This window comes from Thermobia domestica, chromosome 5 (assembly GCF_964235325.1).
Source record: "Thermobia domestica chromosome 5, izTheDome1.hap1.1, whole genome shotgun sequence".
NCBI lineage: Eukaryota > Metazoa > Arthropoda > Insecta > Zygentoma > Lepismatidae > Thermobia > Thermobia domestica.
The window spans coordinates 29,950,820-29,973,237 of NC_137458.1; the positions used below are offsets into that span (position 1 = coordinate 29,950,820).

Sequence of the window (22,418 nt, forward strand, 5' to 3'; positions counted from 1 at the left end):
ATTTTCTGAATTCTCCACCAATCCGAAATCTGGTAGGACACCCAGGATCCCCCTTCGTCCCGATGAGATATCAATATCCTGCTAAAAATCTGGTTTAATCCAGTTTTTACTATTTTCATTGGTTTTGTATTTTCCGCCGCGAATTGTTTGCGTTGTGATTGGGAACTATATGTCACCTTAGTGATTTGGCGCGTCTTTACCTTGTCTTTGTTCTTCAGTCATAGTAAGGTTAACAGCACGTACATCGCCGCTGTAAAAAAAAATATTTGTTCAGGAAGAGCTACTAACACCAGCTAATACTAATTTAAAATGTTAAATAAAGAAGCCAGCATCAAAACGAATCCTGAATTATTAAGATTTTTCCTGTGAAACTAATCAGAAAATATGAAATATGAAACCTTGCCATGATCGCCATGTTTGAAATAGTAAACATCCCAGGACAGGAGTGAAGTGTTAGTGATTTTTTTTCGTCTCTGTGATCTTTTTAAACTAAATTTGGAGATTTTGAAAACATTCAAATTTTCCCCTTTCCATTAACAATTCGACCAGGTTGCGGTAGCCTGTTTATGCATAGTTTTTTTTGAATGTATAGTATATTCGTAATTTAGTGAGGCAGACATGGCGGTATACGTGGTTTTTGTATCGGTTAAGTTAAATTTTAAAATGTCAGAGTAAACTCGCTCTTAATCTGATCTACTTTCCAAAACACAATATATGCTGAATAATGACGTGAAGACTCCTTTCTTTTCAGAATGGAATCTTCCTTAATCTATCCCTTTTTGGGATCAATAATAATAATAATTTAGAAAATGGGTTAGTTTTGGTACAAGGACCACCTGGTCCTAAATATTCCCCTCCTTTTTTCACATTAGAGCCGATTGAAAAATGTGGTTGAAAAAGTGTACTCGTATTTAGTGTAGATACGTAGAATTTGATTTCGTGTAGTAATATGTATTGATATATGTAGAATGTAGTACTTTGTGAGTAGATGTAATGTATGTGTGAGAGTGTTTAATAACTTATTTAAGGACAATGTATTGTTGACTTCTCAATTATTCATCTCTTTCGGCCTAACCTAATAGGTAATTCGTCCCTAAATTAAATCCGTTGTGATTCTACATATTTGTCTCGTGATGTGGAATCTAATTTGTTGGTAATAGTGCACAAAACATTTTTCCAGTGCAAATTTTATTTTCACCTTACAACGCCATCTAACGCAAGAAGCAATCGCACAACGTGAGTGTTTTGTTGATTGAAATAGTTAAGGTGCTAGGTGATCTATAAACGGACACTTTTTTAAGTTTATTTGGAATTGTTTGACAGATAGAAGTTCCGTGAGTAATTAAATCGGTAAAGCACCTCCCTTATGACCTATCCTAAAAATTATTATACGTTCTGTAGCCAAATAAACTAATGATAAATAAAGTTAAACTTAGCACGTGATCTTATAGTAGAACAATACTCTTGTCGTTGGAGACCGGAATTATTTGATAGCCTACAACTTTACACTTTTCTCTTTCCTTTCCTTTTGCGAATACTGTAATTGTTGATTTCAGAACATATATGTTTATAAATGAGTACAATGCAGAAATCTGAATCGGTTTACACAACAATGTGCATGTTAGAAGTATAAATAAGTAAATAATACTAACTTTTTATGTATATATACATTTACCAAGCTGCAGAGTGTAAATATAGGGTTTTGTTCGTATTGGGAGAAGTGAATTTTGGTTCTTGCGAATCTTTCGACGTAGCGGTCAGCGCTTGAGAATTTTACTTAAGTTTATATATAACCCCTACTCCATAGTTTTTTTGAATAATGTGAATATGGATTATAACAAGTAGCTTAAGTATTTACTTATAGTGGCGTATATAGTTTTTGGGCATAGTTAAGAATCGTGTGTCTGGAAAATGAATCTGTACGATATGAAAGGAAAAAAATAAATATAAGTAAGTGTGAGTGTAATTGAATAATAACATACCTTAATGTATATGTGAGCCCAGTTTACTTTTTCGTCACTGGTTAGGGTTGTGATTCGAATATAATTATATAAATGTTTGTGCATGTTATCGAGTGGTTCAAGCAGTGTCCACAACGTCGAGATTTCATACGGAAGGGAATGTTGTATACGTGGTTGGCTATATATACACTTTGTAACTTGTTTGTGTAACCGTAATTATTTAAATTGAGACAAATAAGTATACCAAAGGAATAGTGTTGCTGGAAACGATTAGTATTTCATAATCTTTATAAAATTTCCCCCCTTTACACATATTAGTGAATCAATTAAACCTGACCTCTGATGTTGTGTAAAACGATTCAGATTTCTGCATTGTACTCATTTATAAACATATATGTTCTGAAATCAACAATTACAGTATTCGCAGAAGGAAAGGAAAAAGAAAAGTGTAAAGTTGTAGGCTATCAAATAATTCCGGTCTCCAACGACAAGAGTATTGTTCTGCTATAAGATCACGTATCAACGGTATATTCGGCCTGAGGATGTAAGTAGTGTTTGTTTGTTAAATATTTTTGTACAGTTCATGAAGAATTAAAGTACACGTGTGCTCTCAACCTTTGACCCGCGATAGTACTTCTTTGCTGTTTCAATTTTTTCTTCAATGTTACCTTACAGAATTAAGTCAGTCACTGTTTACATAGGTGACGGGATGGATAGAGGCGAATAATATATTAGGTTTACTACAGTAAAAGTTTTTTTCCCAATACCAGGATGCTAAAAGTCCCATGTTCATGAATCTTTATTTCTTTTACTTCTAAAGATATGGTAATTAATATTAATTAGCACTTTAAAATCACACGAATCTTGCGGACTGGGAGTGACTGGCAAAATATGGCTTATATTAACTTGCCATTACAAAATTATTTTATTTTTTTAAATTTGGTTATCCTCGTTTTGGGATATTTCTTTACTTACTGACTTCTAAACTATTTCTCTCCATATCTTAACACAACCCTTTCTCCTTTGTTGTGTTCTAAGGATTCGGATTTTTTGCTAGAAATCTCTCAATTAAGAGCACTAAGACCACTCTGGCGTAAAGAAGGACCTAGGAGGTCGTTTAACCGGATACGGCGACAGTAGGGCATGTTGGAAAGGGGAAGTTTTTATAACTACTCTCTTTCTAACATATCCCAGGACACAGAGTAGTTGCGGGCTCCAAGTGGACATTTTAGGCCTGTATGGCGAAGGCCGCCAATTTATAGGCATACAAATATCTTTGGCTTAAAATCAACTCAATGGTTGTATATTTTTTATAGTCCAACTAGTCCTTTGTTCTACCTTCCTCTGTAAACCTTTCATCTTTCTGTCTGTCTATCTTCTTATCTTCCGTCCTAAGATTTATTTTTTTCTTTCAACCTACTCCCTCTTTTAAACTTGTCAATTTACATAACCATTTAGTGTAAGTGATTCAAACTTAGAGATGTTATCTAGATATCCCCTTGGTTTTACACGAGATGTTGCAAGTTATAATTTATAGGGTTATATACTTTCGTCATATATCAAGGGACAGTTTATCATCGCTAGTTGACCCACTGTAGTCGTTGCTATAGTTTCATGAATTCGATTAAAATAAAATGTAGACGTAGAGTATACCGCCTTGTACTTAAATGTCATCCTTGTCCTTGTGATGTAATCCAACGTACATGTGTATCTAACACCTATGTATTACCTCACCAATTGCATGGTGCATGAGTAAAAAGGCAGGTTATCGTAACTCATGATTAATATCTAGTATATCCATAAACTGGAATTCTACTATGCAATCATATCCCTATTTCCCTTTTGCTACGTGTGAATCTCCAAAAACTAAATAGTGTTATTCATCTCAGTGACCGTAATTACATTTTGAAAGTGATAAGTAATGGCTGTAATAGGGTCTAAGTAGTTTTCTATGACAAGCCCACCCTGGGCAACTATCATAATAAATAAACCTATGGATTCGTCGTGTTTTCTAAATGATACTAATGTGACTTTGATGTTGAAATCTTCGTGTGATATTGATTTTGACTATATAACCAATCAAATTACGAGAATAAAAAATTAGTCTAATTAAACTGGATAATAGAAATTTGAGTGGCTTTAGAGATGGATATATGTATATTTTCTACTAACATTTCAGACCGAATATGTGTTAAATTGAAATAAGTAAATAAGCAGGTCTGTGGCGCTATGGATGCCTCAGTGTTCAAAGAAACTGAGCATTCCAACTCAGATGGGGAAAAATGCGCTAAGCTTCGAATAATACATTCATATATTCACATATACATTCTTGCAAAAAACAGATTCATTCAATGATTAACGATGTGTAACAGTTTATCGGTCAAGAGGCGAACAGTTGGACGACAACTTCACAGCAGTAGAGTCTCTTAATTTTATGTAACCAATGGTTATAGAGCAAACTAGTTTGTTTGGAGATACTGAACTGTAATCAAATGAGAGTTAGCGTTATGATTCATTAATGTAGCTTGCGACCAGTACCAGAACAGTACAAGCCTGCAATGGTTAACTTACTATTAAGGTCTTAAACTAAATTTCCACGTCGCTGTCATCCACGATGCTGGCAAAACGACGCTTCAACATCCATTTTGTCTGCGTCACAATGATTCTTTCCGCCATCTAGCCTTGTTCCGACGGCTGTTGCCAAGTTGCTGAGCGGAGCGCTCAGTTACTTCGCCCGAAGTGAACGGACCGCAAACCGCGCAAAGTCAACTGCATTTACTGCTTTCCATGTGCAGGCGCTCTCTGCCACATGTGTGTGTAAGACTGCTATCTTGTAGATTGTTGTTGAGAAAGTATAACTGTTATGACGAACCTTTGGCGCGCATGCAACAAACAGTCCTCAACCTGCTTCTGCTGCCGCTAATTATTGATATAGAGTGTATTATACCCAGGGTTGATATGTTTAAAACAAAATGTTTAAAACAAGTGTTTAAAACATGTTTAAAACGAGGGCTGTTGTTTTATTCAGTTTGTTTTAAGGGTTTTAAACAAATTGTTTTAAACGTGTTTTTTTTTTTTTCGATGGTGGTTGAACATGTTTAAAACAACTAAAATATCAGATTGAGTAAGTTAATTTAATTTTCTAACAAACAACCCATCCTTCGCAGGATTTGTGAATGGAGTAAATTACAAGCAGAGTTATATTCTTATTATACCAGCAATTACTGAACGCAATTCTGCCATCGACGTGCGTATAACTAAACCAACAGAAAATCAAATGAAGTATTTCAACATTTCTTAATTTCCAAGAATAACGGAGATTAAACACACTATACACTATTGCAAAATTCAAATTCACAAATTCAAAACTTGGGTATATTTTGATCACTATCATTTCCATAATAATGAAGAGTTCTCACATCATAAGCTAGAAGAAATGCTCTGAAAAATAAAATACAACTCATAGAAAAGAGCAGTGACTAGCCTACAAGGAGCAAATGACATATTTTAACTAAACAGTATAAGATGATTTGGACAAGATACATCTCTATCTGCAACATGGGTAGCTAATAATGATTAATGTCTACGGCATAACAACACATAGACGCCCGCCAGGGATTTTAACAAAATGGTAGGCTCTCACTTTCGGGGCTCTGGTGACCCCCTAATTATCACAGAGTCATGAGTTATACACCATTGGAAACCTTATAGACCACACATTCCAATGAGGTAACATTCGTGAAATTCCGGCCGTATTCGTAGAAAAAGAACAGACATAAAAATCATTAAAAATATGAAAATATTGACTTTGCGGGGCCTTGGCAACCCTTGCAGTCACCTTACGCTGACAAAATGATGAATGTGTAGGCCACAAACTTGTGACAATAATATAAGAAATGGTAGCCATTGCTCCCATTACGTAATAAATTCGTTTTATGTAGGAAATATTTTCAAAGAAAAAAAATTATGCGTAGAAAACATTCATTGAATTAGACATTCTCTCCCCTCCTCCACTATAGTACCACGTCCATATGCAAATCATTTTTGTTGCACACATCATGTATACGAACAAGAATTATGCTTCTAGACCACTTAAGTGAAATATATCTTGTGTTATATTGGACCGTCCCGAAAATAAATGTAAATTAACCAAATTTGACCCCCTCTTCCTCTATAAACAACAAGTACACATACAGGTTACTATCATGTAGGGGACTACCTCATTGCTTCACATACTAATTTTTATGGATGTACCACAAAGGGGGGAGGAATACCCGCCAAAAACTGATGAAAAAAATTGATGAAAAATTAAAAAACGAAGTTCATCCTCCCTTTCTCGGCCGTACATATGTACCCCAGATATACATAAAATACGACTGACGGAAAGCTTCATCCCTCAAAAATACTTTGGTACCAAATCGTTTTTCTAGCTTAATTAAGGACTGAGCTATTGATGTTTGTTGTAAAAATAAATGTAATTTACGTCAAAAAACTTACGTCAAAAACTCCAAAAATTGTAACTTTGTCCTCTCCCTGCTACCCCATATAAACAAGAAGTACAAATACACGATATTACCATGTAGTGGCCTACTTCATTGCTTCACGTAACAATTTTTATGAATCTATCCCCCAAGAGGGGGAATGGCCCTCCAAAAACTGTTAAAAAACAAAAAAAAAAAAAAAAAAACACGATATTTACCCTCCTGTCATATACATAAAATGCACACCAGCAAAGCTGCATCTTTCAGGAATAAATTGGTACCAAAATCATCTCCCAGCCTTAATTTGAGGTTTAAGACTGAGCCATTGAGATTTAAAGCCCTGACACAGCAGTTGCGTCAATAGGCGTTTAAAGATTAAGAATGCAGACGACCAGTAGAACGTAACACAAAGAAACTAAACTACATATTCCGTGAACGGAGATTGGGAAAATCCCGATTTCTTTCTCCGGAATTGAACATTTGGGCGGACCGAGATTAGGGAAGATCCCGAAATTTGATCTAGCGGTTGAATATAGATGGCAAGCAATACCTAAGAGTGTAAAAATGTAATATATATGCCTATTTATATTATTGTTTTAAACAAAATAAACATTTTAAACATGTTTTTTTTTTGTTTAAAACAAAGTACTTTTTTTAAACGTTTAAAACATTTTAAACAAAAAACATGTTTTAAACCCAAAAACGTTCTTTTTGTTTTTTTTAAAAAAAACTTTTTTTTCAACCCTGATTATACCCATCTGAAGTCTTATTACATATCTAACTGAACTTTCTACATGTATAAGGTAAGCCTTCATCAGAAGGTAATCTCCAGTACAGCCAGGAAGTTCTTACGGTACGCAACAATGACCTGCAGTAAGTGCACATTATTGTGTGAAGGATTCTAAAACATTTCAAAACAGTTTACCAGCAATGCTGTATTGTTGGAGTAATGAGGACCCAAGGAAGCAGACTCCGGAACTGATAACGTTGCCTTTTCATATAACATTGGACACCTTACAAGTGTGAAATCTAAAGAGACGGTGCGATTGGGAAAATTCCACCAATTTCGACTGAAAACTACCAATTTCCAACAACTTTCCTTTCTTTGTATTAGGGATGGCCAATTACGGAATTTTTACATTCCGGAATCCGGAAAGTAAGATCGGAAAAATTCCGGAATTCGGAAAAATCAGGACTTCGGAAAAAATCCGTAATTCGGAAAAAACTCGAAATTTAGAGAAACCCGGATTTTGAAAAAAATCCAGAATTCGGAAATGCTCCGAAATTTTTCCGAATACGGGAATTTTTCCCAATTTCAGAATTTTTCGAAATCAGGAAAGTAAATTTTCCGTATCCGGATTCCAGAAAATTTTGGACACCCGTACTTTCTATATTTTCATATCTAAACTCACACGGTCTATGCTTTGAACTTGAATTACACACGGTATAGATATAGATAGATAGATAAGGTAGGTAGGTATAATAACTAATAATGTATTCATTTTCCTCTACAGCAAGAGAAATTCTATATGCTGGTCTTACTCCCTTCTGAAGAGTCAACTGTTGATGATCTGCTTTCGAAATTTACGTCCGTAGATGACGTTATGAACACCATGACGGAACGACTAGTTGATGTATACTTTCCTAAGTTTAACATCAAGAGTACTTTGCAATTGAATGAACCTTTGAAGAAGGTAAGCGAATAATCTTAATATAAAATACTAGCTGAAGTGCCCGCTCTTCGCACCGAAATAATAATTATATGGAAAATATTTGAAATTTCTTAGGATATGCATTTTAATGAAAGTGAACTGATAAAATCAAATTAGATACTCTATTTTGAACAACACTACTTCTTAGGATAGAGCTTTTAATCAAAGTGACATGACAAAGCCCAGCTTGAGGTAGGTACTACAGGATGGGGCAGAGCAACTTATTTGAATTTTGGGCCATGAAGTGATTGTTGCTCTGAGGAGTGTGAGGCAGGATAGGCACATTCAAGAGTCGCTCAATTATCGTGCATTCCGTACCCATTTCAATATTGCGCCCCGTGGTTGTGTTCCTGGCCGGTAGTTGATTGTTTCATGGGTAAACAACCACATACAGACTGGTGATGAGAAGAAAAACACCCTGGGCTTCCATGAACAGAAAGGTCAACCAGAAACATTGACATTGACATGGCTTTCTGGTTTGTAATACCCTCAGCGCTCTGCTCCCAAGCATGCAGCTGCTGTTGGGTTGTCTGCTCATTCTATGAGACGAATCTTTAACAAAGAACTAAACTTTCAGTCCTACCAATTGGCTGTGGTGCACGAACTTAGTCCACGCAATTTTGTTAGGATTAGGATTTATATTTCTGGGCTTTCAGCATTAATAGCCATTTAGCCCGTCACGTATGAGGAATCGCGTCTCTCGGCGGTCGCAGCATCCGAGGAAATGGAAGGAAGAAAGGATTGGGGAAGAAAAGAAGCTGTGTGAAAAGAAGAAATGTATGTTACGTACTACCTCAGCATTTACCTGGTATAAATAAGGAAAATGCAGGATGACTGGCCTGCCTGAAAAAGCTTTTTACACTTTTTCGACCGATTGACCCCACCGGGAATCGAACCCGGGACTGCTCGCACTGAAGACGAGAGCGTTAGCGACAACGCTACGCGTGGCCACCACTCGAGTTTGTTCCTCGACAAAATGAATATGAGGCGCTTCTATCTTTCGGGATATGTACCCCTATGATAAAAAAAAAAAAATGCGCATATACTGTAACTCACGATTTTTAGCATTTATTCCATTTTCCTTACGTTTACGGATAAAATTCTGTTATTACTAAGTGGAGATAATAGAAAACAATTCATCTAAGGAGATATTTCCAAAAAATATAATAATACAAATATAAGCAGAAAACAAAATTATACTCGGTTTTATGTATACTGGCAATCATGCTTTCGAGGGATTTTTGCAGTAGCAGAGCACGATTGCGCAGGGAATTTCAATTTTTAATTGGTGGAGTTGGATTAAGGAACTGAAAGTGGAGTAAAATATTGCATTTCCTGGTTTAAACTTAGTGTCTGGATGGTCTGCCAAACATAAATTAGCTTCTGTAACAAAATGTCGTACGGAAATATAGAAACAAACAGGAAAACTCTTGTCTTGAGGTTCGAAGTGATACGCACCATGGCTATGAGCATTTATTCGTTAAGAAAAAGAGAACAAACAGAAAATAGTCATCGTAGTTAGGTGAGTAGATTGGCGGACTGGTAGTTTTTATACTATTTTGACACCATTTCGTATCCCGCTCCATCACATCCCATTTTTTTCTTTTTCACAAAACATTATACGAAGCGTATAGTTTTCATGTCAATAAGAACCGAAGCATTATAATAACGAAATAACTTACTGATATTTTCCTTTAATGACGTATTTATCCAGGATTAGAGTACTATCGCTAATAGCTATTGTTTAGAGTTGATGCTGTGGTATAGCTTCTCTCATTTTTTCTTGGAAAAAGAAAAATTTTGTCTCCAACAAAGTGTGAAGGATATATATATATATATATATATATATATATATATATATATATATATATATATATATATATATATATATATATATATATATAAAGAGAGAGAGAGAGAGAGAGACAGAAACAGACATCTTAGTAGCAGACTTGATTTATCGTGATGAAATGGACAAGTTTGCCATTACTTAAAAATAAAAAAAACTATAGCATTTTATTGAGTTTATTTTCTCTTTAGCGTTTAGATAATATATATATTTTCTTTATGAGACTGTACTTTATAAGGCAAGGTGTGCGATCATACCCACAAATTTATCTAGGGTGTGAAATATAATTTTATGAAAATATTTTACAGTTTAGGGTGGTTGAAACACTAATACACCATGGTCTCGCTTATCCGACCTTCGTTTGTTCCACATACCGTATTATCTGACATAACATTACAGATAAAGAATACCATCAAGCGACAAGAACTGATGTGTTCTTAATCTATCTTAATCTATCTTTTGATGCTCTGAAGTCTATCGTCTAGCGCCCCCGTCTACACCATAACTAATATGTCTATTATTCAGTGCACACACGTATCCCGGTTTTCTTTTCGGAGGGGGCCCAACACGAATCAGCGTAAGCACGTAATTCTAATGTTTTCAAAATATCTTTAAAATATCAATAATAATAATAATAATAATAATAATAATAATAATAATAATAATAACAAGAAGAAGAAGAAGAATGCAACAGTTCTGCATTTCTCTTAAACCTTTTCGTACTTTTCATTTATAAACCGGTTTACTTTGAACAAACTGCATTGTAGCACAAACAAAATCAAACATATTTTCAAAAGATACTATAACTAAGGAAAACTGTCTGCTACGTATATTACATAACAAAGTAGCAAGAAGGCAATGAGTATATCGCTCTAATACAATAAATTTATAAATAAAATTTTAATCCTATTTAAAACTGTTCTTTAATTTCACCTGGGAACAACGAGATTAAAGTCTTTTCTTAGAATTATAACAAGACAACAGCACACTGTACAAAATCTGGACACTGGCTCAAAATAAACTAACATAAAAGAAACTCAAAAGGGTAAAAGCAAGTTTATTAAAAAAAGGTGCTTGAGTTTCGGAGGGGTACAGTCGCCAGGACTTCACGCCGGATACGTCCCTGATTCAGTGTAGTGCATTTATTTGGTATAAAACATGATTATTAAATGCGTAATATGTAAAATTATTTTATAGTTTTACTTTTAATATGTCTTATCTTAACACATCCATATTACTTGGCGTTCTGCCTGCCTGCTTATATCGGATAAGCGAACCTCTACTGTATTTTCAAAGCTGGAATGTACATGAACTACAACTCTATCATCCTAGAACAGACAATAGTATGAAATGCTTAAGGGTGGAATAAAAAGAAGCGTAAGTACTGTTTTGGTAGCATGAGAACAAATTAAAAGCAATTCAATATATTTCCTAGGTTTCAGATTATCATCTTGTGTGTCGATGTGTATTATTTTTAAAATATAGTTTAAAAATCTTAGCATTCGCAACATTCCTAAGGAAATCGAAAGAAAAATTTTCATGTGTATTTTGTGCTAAAACGGCTTAAGTGCATTGTACGAAATCCGAATCCCACGTTACGGTATAGATGACAAATTGACGCATAAAAGGAGTGTTAAATAAACCAAACCAAATAAATCAGTCACTCAAACAAAGCATACAATAAAAGGAAGATATCAAGGATAAGGTCATTGCGTCGAATATGCGCCCCTAAGGATAAAATAAGATCTCAGGCACAGGTGAAAAAAGTAAACCCAAAAATTAGTATGCAGTTGCAAGGTTTAACACCTCCGTAAATAATACCATTAGAAAGGATGAAGAAAAGTGTTTACAGAAAGGCATCATACATCAAAATATGGTAAGGGGTGGTAAGGGCGCATATTTCCCGACGCTGCGGTAATATGCGCACAGTGTGTAATTACATTTTCAAACCAAAATGTAAAACTACTAACGAGCAATACATCAAATATCCTACACCCTAATATACAACCACATTATGAAATCATAGAATGAACCAATACTTCAAACGTACATCACGAAAATAACAAGAAATTATGAAGAAATTTATATGAAAGGAAACGTAAATTTATTTTTTCCTCTTTGTAATACAAAAAACGAACTTTTGTTGCCGCTGAAGTATTTTCCCTGTATTAATAAATCATAAACGTAGTTCAAAAGCCTTCTTTCAAGTATTATAGCTCCTGACATAGGTGTGGAGCATCTGAACTGTCTACAAACTCTTGTGTTGGTATAATATGAACAGTTACAAACAAAACACTATCATAAGAAGTAATACTATCTTATTTGTGGCACTGATCACAGACGGCGATGATCATGTCTTCGGCAGATACGCACGAAACATGAATACCACAGTGCTAATCTGATATGCTGTATCCATTCAAGTCCGTTTTCTTCTGCGTGATAGTGCCCATTACAGACATCGCAATAATTGATTTTGTTACGAATTGCAAATGATGATATGGTCCTGTCCTGCAATATTTTTAAGTGTTTGTGACTTTCCAATTTTTCCTTTCCTGTTTTCATTTATATAGCAATCAGAATTAAGAACAGTAGCAATTTAACGTTTTCTTCCCGTAGTAGCAGGAGATGATGTGTCACTGTGTGGCAATGGATATAATGACGCAAATGACGTGGTTGGCAATGGTCATTTAGATGTGAGGCTTTTGTTATTAGACATACATGAAACATTGCTACATAACACATGGAGTTCAGTTTGAGGTAATGGTGCATAGTCATCATTCACATCCCGTACAAGCTGGCTCTCATGATGACATTGGCGATTGTCTTCTTCTGCTATGTTTATAAATTCTGTGAATGATCGTTTCATTTTCTGTTTATTATTATTATTATTATTATTATTATTATTATTATTATTATTATTATTATTATTATTATTAATTCTTACTATTATACATTTCTTAACTCGTTGACTGCCATGTGTATGGAAATCCATACACATGGCTCTTCCGTGCAGAGTCGCGTGTGTGATTTTCTTTGAACAAACAATATATTCCAAGTTTGTTGTATCCGTTCTATAGGTGTGTATGTAATTAGATACATATCCCCATGCCCTAAGAATCGGTAGACCACCGATGGGCGACTAGCGACATCTCGCCAAAAATTGGCGGTCTCGCGGCGACGGTCCGCGGTGGCCCAACTTTCGTGCTGAAACAAAGGCAACAACAAAGAATTACTGGGAGATTGTTGCCCGTGGTGCACAGGTGATAACTGTTAACAGCTTTAAATTTAAACATTTAAAGTTTTCTTTAAATCGATAAAAAAAATACCTACACGAAGTTTCACTGTACGATCATAAAAATAAATAACCGTTGTCATGCATCAAAACATTTGGAGTTGTGTTGAATTCCCGAATATTTTTGTTCAGTGCTTTTCTTTGTAACGAAAATGAATGATTAACTTTAAAGTTAACGTTAAATGAATAAGAACACGGGTACTGCCGACGCAGTAAAGTACAATATACTATTATATTACTGTCCTACTTTTCGCTTTCAGAATCTGGTTACTCTACTGCAAGTCGCGTATATTTTTTTGTTCCTGACACAAACAAATGAGTTGAAGTTCGTCTGCTGTGCAAAACCCGCGAGGGGAGGAGTAAACTGAAAACAGTCGCTGTTACCAATAGTACTCTAATCCTGAATAGATACGTCTGTTAAAGGACACTCTCAATAAGTCATTACGTTATTATATTGTTTCTGTTGTTATTATCATGACAATCATACATTTGATATAATGTTTTGTAAAAAAAATATGGGATGGGATTCCATCTGGTGTCAAAATGATATAAGAACTATCAGTTCGCCACTCTACCCATCTAACCACGAAGACTACTTCGTGATTGCTGTCTTTTTCCTAACAAATAAATGCTCATAGCCATGGTGCGTATCACTTCGAACCTCAAGACAAGAGTTTTCCTGTTTGTTTCTATATTTTCGTACATGTTGTTACAGAAGCTAATTTATATTTGGCAGACCATCTAGACACTAGGCTTAAACCAATAAATGCAATATTTTACTCCACTTTCAGTTCCTTGATCCAACTCCACCAATTGAAAATTGAAATTCCCTGCAATCGTGCTCTGCTAATGCAAAAATCCCTCGAAAGCATGATTGCCAGTGTACACAAAACCGAGCATAATTTTGTTTTTTGCTTATATTTTTATTATTTTATTATATTTTTGAGAAATATTTCCTTAGACGCTTAGACAGACTGCTTTCTATTATCTCCACTTACTAATAACTGGATTTTACCCATAAACGTATGGAAAATGGAATAAATGCAAAAACTCGTGAGTTGCGGTATACGTGCAATTTTTTTGAGCATGTGGGTACATAAGCAGAACATGCGCTATTGGAACTCTGATAACCTCAGAAAACATTCGTCAAGCTGTCAATGCCCTAGAAAGAGTTGAACAGAACTTCCGAGTTCGATTAATGGAGTATATGGAGAGTGATGGACAACATCTGCCTGATATCTAAAACAGGAATTCTAAAAAAAATATTGGATCACAGGTCCGCTTTTCTTTAATGAAGAGTTTATATACCAACTTTCATCTTCCTTACTTGACAGGAACTCAATGTAAATAATTTTATCAGAGTTACATGTTTCAATTTCGCAAAAAGTGAATATTTTAACCGATTGTATAGATGAGTTGCATATTGTATACTATGTAGGGTGGACCATTTATCTTGATATGCTCTTATAATTTGTAAAGTAATGCACAAAAAACGCTGAAATTTTGTACCATGCAAATATCGTCTGGCTTACCTTCCAATACCACAAGGCTAACAGAGTTTCTAATTCAACACAAAGTTTTAAATTTTCAAAAGACACTATATCAGGTTATTAGACGTTCCAAATCTACATGCTAAACGAAAACTTAAAATGTTACATTTATTATTCAGTGTTGCAAACTAAGGGCGCTATAGTATTACAAACATTCCAATTTTAGTGGCCTCTACAGCAGTGATAACGCAAGTGAGAGAATCCGACAGTGCACACCAAAAGTATTTTATTATCTAATACTATAATCATGATATGATGGATTTCGAATGAATAGGAACGAGCTTAAAAGGAATTGAAAATTTGATCTTTTTTTTAGAAAGTCCTTATTTCGAAACTCTCCTTGGATAAGTACCTTATCCAATTATATAGACAGTTTTCAATGAATGTGAATATTACAATGCCGTTTACAGCAATTTGATATGTCAAACCGTTCTGGAGATATGCTGAAGATATGTGTATTTGGACACATAATGAAACATTTTATTTCGAATTTGGGACATTTTATTTTAAAATTCTATACAGTAAAAAAATATCATCATTTATTTAATGTTCAATCATTTTTCGTTTTTTTTTCTAAATTCATTTACTTTTCCTACAAATAAATTTTCTTGCTGTCTGTTTATTCCTTCTATGCATATAATTTCTTAATCAATAAAAACAACAAATTATTTCCCTAACCTCACCTTTGGTTAATCTATAAGAACGTACTTTTCATCAAAATTAAAAAAATAATCAACAACCCAAAAATAACATCAAACAAAAACCATTAACAAACTTTTAAAAAGGGTAGTCCGGTTTAAATAAAAACAAATAGACGTATAAAAACACAAGCTACAATTCCAAATTTACAAAAAGTTTACCTTGCTCTAACCTAAAAAAACACCTGGTTTTAGCTAACATTATAGCTATCTACTACAATAAATAATTCGTTAAAAAAACATTTCAATTTTAATTAAATTTACTATCTTCGCAACACTAATTTTCCTATCCAAATTTCACTAACACTTAATTCATAACTACTTAAACGCGCAGTGAACCAAAAAAGATAAACAAACACCAACCCACTAAAAAAAATCATCAAAAACACCAAAATTTACAAATAAATGCAAATAAATTAACCAATCCTAAAAATTATTCCCCTCCCACCTTTTCGACCCCTTTAACATCACAATGTATTTCTTTTATATATGCTCAATTTTATTTATATACAACCCAAATCAAATCCTATACTTTATACCCTACTAAATTCTATATATACAAAATCTGGGCAAAACTTGTCAATTCTAACATCCCCAATTACTCAATTAATTAAAACATTATCTAAGCTTTCAAAGTAACAAGGAACAACTGCACATGACGGAGATGTGGTTTTAACCCTTAATCTTGTTCACTGCAGAATATAGTAAAAGAGCAACACAGCAAAGAGCACAGCAACACAGCACAAAGAACAACTTCACAATATAGTAAAGAAAACTATTAAAGTTTGCAACACTGCTAAAATTATGTATTTTTTCGAAAACCTGTTGTATTTGTACCAACCAAGAAGTGTTATTATAATTTTATACAACCAAAAAATAAAAAAAATGTTTTAGAAAGTTTTTACAAGTACGCCACTTTAGGTAATATTTTAAATTTGACATTTTTTCATATCTTCCGAATGATTTGAGATATCAAATTGGTGTAAACAGCTTTATGATCTTCATGTCTATTGAAAACTATGTAAGCCAGCATTCCCCAACCGGTGTACCGCGAGGAAATCGGAACAAAAATTATTAATTCTATAGCAACCAAATTGCAAGACATAGGAAAAATGTATATTTTTGTATTTCACATTACTATAAATTTCTACCATGGAAAAAATTACTGTAATTGTAATATATTATTCTTCTACATGTATTGCTGTGTAGCAGACAGTATTTCGGCTCGTACACATTTACACGGTTAGCTGCTATGTTTCACTTCAAACGAGAGTCATACTAACACCGAGAAATGGAAGCACTTGTACGATACGCGTCAAGTGAACGTTCGTAGAACACTCATTCGCACATGAATGACAGAACAACACTTTGTTCAACAGCTGTGTTTTGACTTCGACGCATCGCAAGCTGTGTGATTACAATAATATGCACCGGTTTCGTTAAAACAGCAAAGTTAAAAGTACAAGACATTTGTTTGTTCGTACGTTGTTTAGTGATCTTCGTTCTTTGGGAAAGGTTGGATACAGTTTTCGAAAAAGAAAGCGTATTTTTAAAAACCTGAGTCCTATATTTCATTGCAATTGTTTTCTATTTTAAAATTAGAATAAAAAATAAGCATAGTGAATTAGCATAGGGGAAAACCAGTGATCGAGATTTCATCTCTGTGAGAAGGAGATCAGTAATCACAGAAAGAAAAACATGTTATTTTATATTTGCAAATAATAATAATAATAATATTTATGAGTGTGCCGCAAGTTGAAAAAGGTTGGGAAAAGTTTATGTAAGCAATTGGATGTGATATTTATCTGAACACTTCTTCGAAATTTGGAACGTCTATATCCTTTGAAGAAAGTCGAATTTTCAATTATTTGTAACTTTGTTACTACTTGTTCGAAATATATCATGATGATCGTAGTATTCGACACCAACGTATACTTTGGATATGTATTGCCCGACCGTCATACTTACATTGTTACTTTTGTAGAAGCCTCCAAACTTTGGTTCCTTTTCGATTTTTGTGATACTTTAGTGTCCTTAGTTTGCAATATTGCATATTAAGTGTGATATCGTAAACTTATGTTTTACATCCGCACAGGACCGCTCCTAGGCAATTTGCAGCCCCGTGCAATATTATCATTTGCCACACCTCCTTTCTCCAGAAAGAACCAATCATAAAATCTAAGATTTTAAGTAGGCTACCATATTACGAACAACGAAGGAAAGGGGAAAAGCAGTCCCACTCAGAAAAGACTAAACACTACAAATACAATCTCGCTGTGTCTGTTTTTTTTTTTAAATAATAGTGAAAGATAAAGCATACACAGCTGCAAAGGAAAGATGGTAATATTTTATCTATCTGTATCTATCTATCTATCTATCTATATATATATATATATATATATATATATATATATATATATATATATATATATATATATATAGAGAGAGAGAGAGAGAGAGAGAGAGAGAGATAGGAATAGATATAAAATCACTGTTTGCCACAGTCTTAGCTCCGGAGTGGGCCGAAAAATAGTACCAAATTGAAACAAAAAGGACTGAATTCATTATTTTATACCAGAGTAATGCATGGCTCTATAACACGAAACTAAAAGAGGTAAAGTTCTAGAAAACTTCCTTCTCCCGTCTTCCACGAGTCCAAATCAAGAAAGTCGTTATCTTCGTCAATATGTCGTCACTAGTAAACCTAGTAAACAATTTATCCCGGTAAGCCGGCAACTACGTCAATGTATTTTTTCGTTGCTATTATTTTTTGGTGTAGAATCTTTGAATTGACACATAAATTGTACACTTACTTGAGCACACGCTGGTCTTCTTCAGAATTTCCAACACTTGATTCAACGCTCTTTTTTTTTTTTTTTTTTGTTTTTTGTTTTTAAGATTTTAAGCTAAAATTTCCACCACACTGCTTCTGTCTCTTCTCCTTCATGCGCCCATCTAGCGTCATTTGTTTCCCGGTATAGTTCGAATTACGAATTTTCCACATGAAGTTCGTAGTATTATGGGATGCAACGTTACTGAATGAATGTTCAACAGCATTTTAAGAGTCCAACACACAGTATGAGTAACGTTAGATGTAGGAAAAGTCTTACTGACACTTTTGAAAATGTGACAAGTATTTGTTAAATTGTGCTGAACTGGGTAGAATTGTACCAACTTTTTCACAATAGGGGCTAAAAATGCCAGCGTGGTACCAACGGGCCGATGAATGACAAAAAGTGTTGAATTTGGTACAATTGTACCAAGTGTGGCAACAGTGTATAAAATTCAAAATCGAGCTTCAATCTCAATATATCAGTTTGCGATTCCAGTGCTACTACTAACTCTTTTATTTTTATTTCTTGATTTTCCGCGGTGGCTCAGTGGTAGAGCGTTCACCTCTGGTGCTAGGGGTCTCGGGTTCAAACCCTGCTCCCGCCAAGTGAACTTTGTGGTGGACAAACACCGTGTGCGTGGGTTTTCTCGGGGTTCTCCCGTTTCCTCCCACTTTCTTCATTCCACCATTTTATTCATTACTCATTATCACCGTCTCCTTTAGCCTAACCGGCATAACCGTGGGACGTAAAACTCAAAATTTCATTTCATTTCAAGAAAGCAGATTTAACAGCAATTTCATTTCATTATATCAATTTGGTACTACGAATGTGTTTGTGCGTTCCAAAAGTAAATATTACAAGAAATTCAATGTAATGGCTTCCATCGTTATATTCTGTGCCCGATTAAGGGGAGAAGGCTTAGGGGGTCTATAGACCCGGGTCTTCAAGTGGCCGGGAGCCCCCACCCTGATCAAAATCTCAACTAGCAGTCTAAAAAGAATCATACAAGACACAATCGTCATCATAAGATAAAATATGAAAAAAAGTAATAAATATGTGGAACAAATTTCTTCGTTTGTTACATCCACCGTATCAGTAAATTAGCATTAATCAGTTTTAATAAAGAAGATCGAATCAAGTACATGCAGTCTCATGTAATTATAGAATATTATAGAATATGATAACTTTGCTTTCTTTTATATATTTGGGAAGTTCCATTACGTATATCACGTAATGCATGGCATGGTTGATGTAGAACTACGTGTATTTCCTTAACTTTCTTACTATACTTTCAGAAATGTATTATGTATGCGAAGTCAGGAGGGGCCACATAATTTTTTTTCTAGCCCCGGGTCTCCAGATAGGTTAATCCGGCCCTGGTTATAAAAGAGTATTAATAGGAATGTCAACACAATAATAAAATTCTTATTTCAGCTTGGTATCGAGGACGTGTTCGATGATTTCAAGTCAAATTTAACAGGAATTGCACTTTACCCTCGACTAGTAGTAAGCAACGTCGTTCAGAAAGCTGTTATAGAAGTCACTGAAGAAGGTACAAAGGCAGCTGCAGTTACAAGTAAGTAAGAATGATCAAGCTTAAAAGTATATAGTGCAGTACAAATATTGTTCAGAAAGCAATTACAAAGCTTTAAAGATGGGTTACAACAAGACAAGTTTGGTTGGACTGGAGATTAGGGTTCTTTTTGAGCACCGAGGTTGCACCGAGGTAGATCTACAGTTCTACGATGGAATCTCAAGCATTGTAATGTGTTCAAATTTTCAAAGTTCTCAACACCAGAAATTGAACACGAGACCCTATGGATTATGCGCTATCCACGGGATAGAGCAGGGGCGGATCCAGGACGGACTTCTGGGAGGGGCGGTGGGTTGTAATACAGCTACTTAGAGCTACTTTTAAAAGCTCCAAACTCTGGGATGGGTTTTATTTATATATATATAAAGAAAGTTTCCTCTTCTGGGTGGGGCAATGGCCCCGATCGTCCCTGGATCCGCCTCTGGGATAGAGCAGCACAAAGGAAGCAACTTAACATACATAGCTTAATTGAAATTATTGAAAATAAAACATGAATATATTAAAGAATACTAGGGATGCGCACGAGACAAGATTTGTGGCTGTCTCGTCTCGAAAATGTGCTGTAAAAGTGATGTCTCGACTCGAAAAATATATATTTCTCTATTGGAAGAGCCGTGTCTTGACTTGAATTTTGTCAGGAAAATCCTGTCTCGACTTGTCTCGTGCGCATTCCTAAAGAGTACTTATTGTGCCATCGAAAACTTTCGAAAACATTATGACCAAGTTCTGGACACATAAAGGACGTATGCGAACCGTGACAGCTAGATACTTATGAAAATTGGTACTCTGATTAATTGTGGATAGCTAATCATCGTGGTGATAGTCATTTGGTGCGGGAATGCCTTGTTTAGCCGCTACGTATAATACATATACCAAGCAGTAACCGGGTGAAGCTGTGCCGAATTATACCCCAAAAATGCCGGAAAACCACAGAAAATGAAAAATATATGCATGTAACCTGAAACCTACGGGAAGGAGACACGTGACCAACTACACAACAGTAATGTGACACAAGCAGTATTAAAATCCCAACACAAACTTTTAGTTTTTCAAATAGAACGTATACCATTTTATGGCATTAAAATAATTGACATAAAACGTGAAAGAAAATAAGCAAAAGGTGGGTCATCAGTGTTGTCACATAAGGGAGATATGAGGCTGTAAAGTTGAGAAATTATGGGATCCTGCAGAGAAACGAACAAATATACAACAACAACAAGACAGCAGATAGAACAAATGTACAGTAGGGAGTAAACCACAGCATGCACTTGCACAGCATCCAGTGACTAACGGGCTTGATACAGGATTGACCTAAAAAAAAAAGGCATATGTTACAGTAAACGTAGAAAGAAGAAGTCCTGTGTGACATAATGCGGAAATGTGAACAACAAGTCTTCTCGTAGCGCAGCAATTACAATGGCCTTTGTGTGAGATCGTTATCTCGAACTGTTCCCGAATGCTATAAACCCGAATGCCGAATCTTGGGATTGCCAACACTGCATAAAATGTTACATGCCTTTCAAACCACAGAAACGATGGTGTAACACCTGAAGAGAATAGAAAAGGCACGAAAGGCAACAAATCTGTGACAAGAAATTATGTGAGAATCAACTACAAGCAATACAAGGTAAGTGAGAATCAATACAAAGATTAATGACTTGTGATAAGTGTCAGTCTAGAGTATAGGAAACGTTAGCATGTAAGACAACGATAAAGACAAAACACACTGGATTCAGGTTACCAGTAATAACACGCGCAAAATATTTCAACATAATACAGCAATACATACATCAGAAAAGCCATAGATAGTAGGGCAAAATACATACATTTCTCGCCACAACTGCACACTCGATATGACTCGATCAAGCCATTAGTCACTGAATACTGTGCATGCTGTGGTTTCCTTTCTACTATACATTTATTCTTTCTGCAGTCTTGTTGTTGTTGTACATTTCTTCGTTTCTCTGTACAGACCCCATAATTTCTTAACTTTAGAGCCTCATATCTCCGTTATTTAGCAACACTAACTCACAATTTGCTTATTTTCTTTCACGTTTTATGCCAATTGTTTTAATGCCATAAAATAGTATACGTTCTATTTGGAAAACTATAAGTTTGTGTTGGGATGGCAACCCTGTTTGTGTGACACTACTGCTGTGTTCTTTGTGACGTGTCCCTCTCCCATAGATATCAGGTTACATGCACATATTTTCCATTTTCTGCCTTTTTCTGGCGTTTTGGGGGTTTAACTCGGCACAGTTTCACCCGGTCACTACTTGGTATATGTAGCGGGTAAACATGGCATTTCCGCACCGAAAGATTATCACCACGATGATTACAATTAGTCAAGGTACAAATCTGCATAAATATCTAGCTGTCATGGTTCGCATACGTTCCTTGTCAGTTGTGTAACGTTAAATACAGATGTTGCTCGTATTTTTTCAAGT

The 22,418-nt window shown here is 35.0% G+C and overlaps 1 protein-coding gene across 1 annotated transcript in view; it reads left to right on the plus strand.

Moving 5' to 3' along the window:
- LOC145685827 (leukocyte elastase inhibitor-like) overlaps positions 1–22,418 on the plus strand; it is a 133,480-nt gene that overhangs the window by 69,247 nt on the left and 41,815 nt on the right. The window contains exons 7-8 of the mRNA XM_081758415.1: positions 7,957–8,136; positions 19,812–19,953. Coding sequence (XP_081614541.1) covers positions 7,957–8,136; positions 19,812–19,953 — 322 coding nt within the window. The remainder of the gene's footprint in view (positions 1–7,956; positions 8,137–19,811; positions 19,954–22,418) is intronic.